The sequence below is a fragment of the Engraulis encrasicolus genome, chromosome 12 (assembly GCF_034702125.1).
Source record: "Engraulis encrasicolus isolate BLACKSEA-1 chromosome 12, IST_EnEncr_1.0, whole genome shotgun sequence".
Taxonomy (NCBI): domain Eukaryota; kingdom Metazoa; phylum Chordata; class Actinopteri; order Clupeiformes; family Engraulidae; genus Engraulis; species Engraulis encrasicolus.
The window spans coordinates 55498583-55505718 of record NC_085868.1 but is presented as its reverse complement, the minus strand read 5'-3'; the positions used below and the strand labels follow the sequence as shown (position 1 = coordinate 55505718).

The 7136-nt window shown below is 47.6% G+C and overlaps 1 protein-coding gene across 1 annotated transcript; it reads right to left on the bottom strand.

Moving 5' to 3' along the window:
* Positions 1-5435: 5435 nt before the first annotated feature.
* LOC134459628 (tumor necrosis factor ligand superfamily member 11-like) lies at positions 5436-6131 on the bottom strand. The gene is made up of 2 exons (XM_063211974.1): positions 5967-6131; positions 5436-5924 (listed from the first exon to the last, which is right to left on the bottom strand). The coding sequence occupies exons 1-2, from the start codon at positions 6118-6120 to the stop codon at positions 5539-5541; spliced, it is 540 nt and encodes a 179-aa protein (XP_063068044.1). The 5' UTR covers positions 6121-6131; the 3' UTR covers positions 5436-5538.
* Between the last annotated feature and the right edge of the window lie 1005 nt (positions 6132-7136).

Below are 7136 nucleotides of genomic sequence, written 5' to 3'. Positions count from 1 at the left end.
GGGCACTTTTGGATTAAAGGGGCCCCTCATAATTAGCAACGCAGAGCTGACTCACCGGTGGGCCCTGCACCCTTGTGAGCCCCATATTTCAGAAATGTTAAAAGTTAAAACTTTTTGGTGTTTTTACTTTTCTGAAAATAGGGTCCCTTGGGGATTGGACTGCCTGAGATGCCAGAGCTGGCCCAGATCTGGAAAACTCTTGGCGTGTGTGTGTGTGTGTGTGTGTGTGTGTGTGTGTGTGTGTGTGTGTGTGTGTGTGTGTGTGTGTGTGTGTGTGTGTGTGTGTGTGTGTGTGTGTGTCTGTGTCTGTGTGTTTGTATTTATGTAGCTACTTGACACCTGAATTTCCCCCTGGGGATCAATAAAGTTTCTCTACTCTACTCTACTACAAGGGTGCAGGGCCAACCGGGAAATGCCCGCTATGCCAGATGGCCAATTCAGCTCTGGGCCCAATCATAGCTCCTCCATAGGTGTTGATAAAAGCTCATCATCCTCATTATTTCCAAACAGAGTATCCAGGCAACGGGATTCTGGCTGCACGAGACATGATTACCCATGAGCCTCCTGGGGGCTGACGGGGACGCTGACAGCTTTGGCTGGGCCCAGGACAAAGACATCTGAAAGGGCCCCCCCAACCCACTGGATACAATGTATTGAAGACCCAATTCTGGGCCCCCTCTCTCTCCCTGGGCCCTGGACAAATGCCTGCCCCCTGGGGGCTAAAGTGCTATTCCTCACTACTCTCCCTGAAGGATGGGTTAAAAAAAAATCACACTTTTAATTTGTATTTTATTTTTTTCTCACGGGACATGCCAAACCCTCCGTCAACATAAGATCTCTAACACCTGGCCTTAAACCCTGAATGCTTTTTTGTAAATTAGCATCACCCATGGAGGGGGGGCTTTCTTCTTGTCTGGCCCAGGGGCCCATGGAAGGGGGGCTTTCTTGTTGTCTGACCCAGGGGCCCATGGAGGGGGGCCTTTCTTGTGGCCTGGCCCAAGGGCCCATGGAGGGGGGCCTTTCTTGCTGTCTGGCCCAGGGGCCCATGGAGGGGGGCCTTTCTTACTGTCTGGCCCAGGGGCCCATGGAGGGGGGCCTTTCTTGTTGTCTGGCCCAGGGGCCCATGGAGGGGGGCCTTTCTTGTTGCCTGGCCCAGGGGCCCATGGAGGGGGGGCTTTCTTCTTGTCTGACCCCCGGGGCCCATGGAGGGGGGCCTTTCTTGCTGTCTGGTCCAGGGGCCCATGGAGGGGGGGGGCTTTCTTCTTGTCTGACTCCGGGGCCCATGGAGGGGGGGCCTTTCTTCTTGTCTGACCCAGGGGCCCATGGAGGGGGGGGGGGGGGGCTTTCTTCTTGTCTGGCCCAGGGGCCCATGGAGGGGGGGCTTTCTTCTTGTTTGGCCCAGGGGCCCATGGAGTCATAATCCGTTTCTCCGCTCTCCGTCTTGTAAACCAGAGAGAGCTGTGATGAGTGACTTTATAGCACTTTATAGCATCCAGATCTCCCAGATATGTTGACGAGGCCACCTCTCTCTCGGATAGAGGAGAGAAGAGAAAAGAAGAGAAAAGAAAAGAAAAGAAGAAGAAAAGAAAGGGGGAAAAATGTTTCATGCATTCCGGAGGGAGAGAAGCTGCGTTCATTACACTGGCATAATGAAAAAGAAAACAAAAGACAACAAACAAATTAAGAGAGAAATGCATTAAAGAGTAAAATGCTTAAAGCATTCCTGAGGTAAATCTGTGTTCATTAGATTCAATTTAATGATTTGTGGTAACCCATCGCAGTCGTTGGGCAAATGAATCATGGCTGTGTGTGTGTGTGTATGTGTGTGTGTGTGTGTGTGTGTGTGTGTATGTGTGTGTGCGTGTATGTGTGTGCGGGCGTGTATGTGTGTTCTTCCATTCTGTGTAATGAGGACTGTGGGTTTACATGTGCCAACGAGCAGGTGGTCATGTGATGCCTATTATATTGTGTGAGCATTCCAATAGGTGACCTTGCGTCCTCCACTTGTGCTTGTTGCCTCATGTTTTGCTGATGCCCCGCCTATGTGGAGAAAACAATTAAGTTTTCCCCCTGTCAACAATTTTTGGGGGACTATTCTTCAATCACTAACCAGTTTGGAAATGAGGAAATGACTTTACAATTGAGCATTTGCGGGATAATGAAATATAATGCTGTTGTCAGTGATGTCATCACAACGTGTTACTTCCTGGTACAAGGCCACAAGCACAAGTGGAGGACGCAAGCTTGCATATTGGAACGCACCCTGTAACACAGTGGTGTCCCCTCTCAGACATCTGTTAGCAATACAGAACTACATCCATCACATATTGGTGTTTTAGAGTTTATACATATACAAAAGCATACAGTACAGGACGTCATAAATTAGAGCCAAATGCTCAAGTCGTTACAGTTACATTATGTGTGATTTGCTGTACAGTGCACATAGTTTAAAAAAATAAAGGGGGGGGGGGGGTAAATGCTGTTTTATGGAAAATCTATAATACAAAGCAGTTTCTTTTCTTTTCACAGGCCGTTAACATGTGTGGTGTGAAAGTAGTGAAAAAGAAGAATGACCATTTTTCCATTTCTCCCCGTGTGCAGTTGATGGAGTGTTGCCCACTGTGTCGTTGCCGTGGTTTCCAGTGTGTTGTGGTCTGTTAGTGCGTCAGGACACACGAAGACATTTAACAACATAGCGGCTCACTATCAACTCTGTCATGAAAAAAAACATCACTTGTGCAAGACGATTCAGAGACAAGATGTGTGGTAATTCCAAGTGCAGTCTTGCTCTTGCCTTGTACAGTGCAGTACGGCACTGTGTGTCTGTATAACCGCAGAGATACACCAGCGGCGATCTGAGCGAGTCGAGCGACGGAAGTAATTGACTTTGTATTGAGTCGAGAGACAAAAGAGATTCTGGAGACTAGAGCGATTTGCGCGACGAGCGCGACAATTTGAAGTTGAAATCTTTTCAACTTTTTATGACGCGGTTCGGCGACAAGCCGCGACAGCCAATGACTGTATAGAGGTCAGTGACCACAGCCAATGGGAATGCTTGAATGCTTTGCCTTCTGCCTGTACGGACATACTCTAGTCTCCTCAGTCTCTCGTATCGCTTGCTGCTACACTCTGTCGCTAGAGTCGTGTCGCCGCTGGTGTATCTCTGCGGTAATACCCACTATAACAAAATAAAATAAAATATATATAAATTCCACAGAAATGAAAACTCCACTCTGGAACTCGTGGAACTTTCTGTAACAGAGGAAAACAGTACTGTACATGGCATAATAGCAGAGGTGCCCCAAATAAAAGTATAAGTGAAAAAAAAGAAACTCAGTTTCCTTCCTTCCTTATCTGAGTAACCAGTAGAGCTGTGGACTTGTCTTACAATCAGCTGACTCTGCGCTGGTTGGATTTAATTTGTGGTGGGTTCTTGTTAGGTTTGAAGTAGGGCTGCACGATATATCGAAAATGTATCGATATCGTGATATCACAGCTTGCGATATACGTATCGCAAAAGTTGTGCGCATATCGCAAACAGTTTTTAATTTTTAACAATAGCAAATTTGGTGAGAAGGTTAAAAATGTATCAAAAATGTTGTCATTTTCAGTTGATGCTGTATATTAGTCATGTTTTTTCCTAATAAAAAACAATGGCAATAAAACATTGTTCTCAGCTGTTTTATACATGATAAAGTGTAGAATGGCAAGTAGAGAGGGGCAAATATATGCATATATGAAATATCGTGATTAATATCGATATCGCAGTACACAGTCATGTTATCGTGTATCGCATATTTTTCTAATATTGTGCAGCCCTAGTTTGAAGTGTTTTGTTTTCATAACAACACAGTCTATCGACCTCATTAGGTACAATGGACTAAATGGTGTAACAGCTATGTAATATCATGTGCTAGTGTTGTACGACGTACACCATTAATTTACGTTTACTTTGGCCACCTCTGCATAATAGTGTGTTGGGTGTGTGTGGAGGGCTAACGACGGCAGGAGCAACATTACTTTGCAGGTGTATTTGGCCGATAAAGCTCATTCTTATTCAGTGTCCTATAGTAACACCCGTCAGTGGTCTGTCCTAATTGTGTAAATTAAAATATAAAGAAGAACCGCAAAAATGCAAAAATCTGGAGACTCCTTCCAAAGTCAGGACTTTTTTGGACCCGGGTTATGTATCCCTCTAAACGTAATTGCCGGCCCATAAGCCGCTACTTTTGTCACACGTTTTGCACCCTGCGGCTGTTACGACGATGCGGCTAATTTATGGATTTAAAACTTTCTGTCACACTTCTTCAGATTGTTGCGTTTTCAGACCCAGGTGGCGTCATTGCCGTGTAAAGGAAAGACACATCAAATAAAATATTTCATACATCGTTGAATAAAAGGTATCGAAAATGAGACACTTTTGCACCCTCTGATTTGATTGTGACCATATAAAGGTACATATTCTCAGTGTCCCATCAATAGCTTGTCCTAATGTCCCCCAGACTGTTTTCAGGTCGACCAGAACAGTGCCGGAACCCGCACCAGTTATGTTCAGCACTAAAGTGCTTATCTGTGAACCACTCACGTTCATACCGGGCTATGAAGTTTTTCCGCACGTGATTGTGTTACCCAGATGAACCTGCTGATGTCCACATTGTCGTCATGGTTAGCGGAGAAAAACTTACTAACTTTCTGTTTGGCCAACGCTAAGATCTGCTGTGTGACCACATCGGCCGGTTTGCGATTAGGTGCGGGAACGGGCACCGCCATGGTTCTCAGTCGGCCTGAACGCGCCATCAGTGTCCTAATGCCTGTCATGTCCAATAGCCAATTAAGCCACATAGCTGGATATTTTTATATGTGGATATTTTTTTCTCCTGGTTGCATTGGTTTTGCATTGGTTTTGGCCCTCCGTTTCCACGTAGCAGATATTTAAAATCCAGGTTTAAAAAGCAGGAGAAAAAAAATATCCTATTTAGGGGGGTTGAAACGCATTTCTTACAATGGAGGATTTATTTTTATCCACATGTTGCGTTTACACCTAAACAAGAGAAAAAAATACCCTGCCAAACAAATATCCAGCTATGTGGAAACAGCACCCTAATGTCCAATAGCCAATTAAGCCCTCATTAGCGTCCTAATGTCCAATAGCCAATTAAGCCCTCGTTATTGTCCTAATGTCCAATGGCCAATTAAACCGTCGTCAGTCTCCTAATCTCCAATAGCCAATTAAGCCCTCGTTTGTGTCCTAATGACCAATTAAACCCTTATTAGTGTCCATCAGTGACCTATCCTGAAGGCATCAACTTAGCTCCCTTTGGGAACATCAATTGCTTGTCCTAATGTATCAACGGCCTTTCCTGAACACCCCTCAGCCTCAGGGTTGCACATCCATTAGTCTCTGTCTCAATCAGTGCCTTGTTCTCTTCTCTCCTCTCTTCTCCTCTCCTTTAAAGTATTAACCAATGTCCTGTCCTAATTGGACCAATTAAATCAATTACTTAATTGGCCAATTAAGCCCTGGTCAGTGTCCCCTCCTCAGTGTCCTATCCTGAAGGCTCCAAAGTAGCTGGCCTGGGGTTCCGGGTCCAGCATCCATGCGTTGGCCACGCGTACCAGCAGCCCGTCGCCCGTCCTCAAGTCGAGGGCCCGCCCCTGCTGCAGGCAGTACATGTTGTAGCCACCGCCCCTCTCGCTCCACCGCTGCGTACTGCCGCCCTTCATCACCGCCAGCGGCCTCAGGGGGGCGCCACCGCGACTCGGGCGCTCGTGCAGCACGTACTGCATCAGCTGGGCCGGACTCGGCGGCTGGGTGATGACATCATCAGCGGCGGCGGCGTTCGGTGGCCAATGACGATGCGAGGAGGGCGGTGGGACTGATGCCGCAGAGGGTTTTCGGGTGCGGGTGCGAGGGGGGTGGTGGTGTGTGTGTTGGTGCGAGGGCGTGTGTGTGTGGTGTGTGTGGCGTGTGTTGCGTGTGTGATGCAGCTCGGACTCGGCGTAGTAGCGGAAGCAGGTCTTGGCGTAGACGTAGTAGAGTCCCGGCTTGCGAACCAGGAGGCGGCCATCTTGGTAGCTGAAGTGAGTCAGGAGGCCCTGCTTGGGGTTCCACTGGACCATCGTCGCCTGCACCTCTCCTGCGCACACACACACACACACACACACACACACACACACACACTACATTAGACCATTACATTACACTACACTACTGGGTCAGGAGGCCCTGCTTGGGGTTCCAGAGGACCATCGTCGCCTGCACCTCTCCTGCGCACACACACACACACACACACACACACACACACACACACACACACACACACAGTACATTAGACGATTACACTACACTACTGGGTCAGGAGGCCTTGCTTGGGGTTCCACTGGACCATCGTCGCCTGCACCTCTCCTGGAGACAGAAACACACACACACACACACACACACACACACACACACACACACACACACACACACACACACACACACACACCTTACATTAAATCTTGGTAGCTGAAATGTGTGAGGAAATCCTGTTTTGGGTTCCACAACACCTGGACAGAGACACAGGAGAATATTGTTAAGGCTTGACTTGTTATCTCCCTAATTTTGCATAACCCGGCTTAAACTACGTGTAATGCAATAACGTGGAAAAGGATATATGTGCTAGTGTATGGTTGCATGTTAGGTGTACCCAAGGAAGGAACGTTAGCCTTAGCTTACTGATGAGGGGTGAATCTTGTATAGGTGGCTAGCCCAATTCTTTGCTCCCACAACCCGCCAGCGCAAGCGGTTTCGGTTTAGTTAGTCCATTCAACATCAATGAGTAGGTCCACTTCTTGGCTCAACATTGCGTTCTTCCACCAGACATACAAATAAGATCCAAGTGCACCGGGAGCTATGTCGACCGCATGCCGACTTTCACCCGGCTGCCTCCGGTGTCACCATCAATTCACTACCACCATCCAATTATCGCACCCACTGCCTCTCATGTTTCAGGACCGTCTCAGGACAGCAGCTAGGTGTCCCGGGACAGTAGCCTGGTGTTCTGAACAGCAACTAGATATCCCGGGATAGAGATTAGGTCCAGGTGTCCTGGTGTCAAAGACTAGAACAGCACCTATTGTCTCAGGACAGGCTA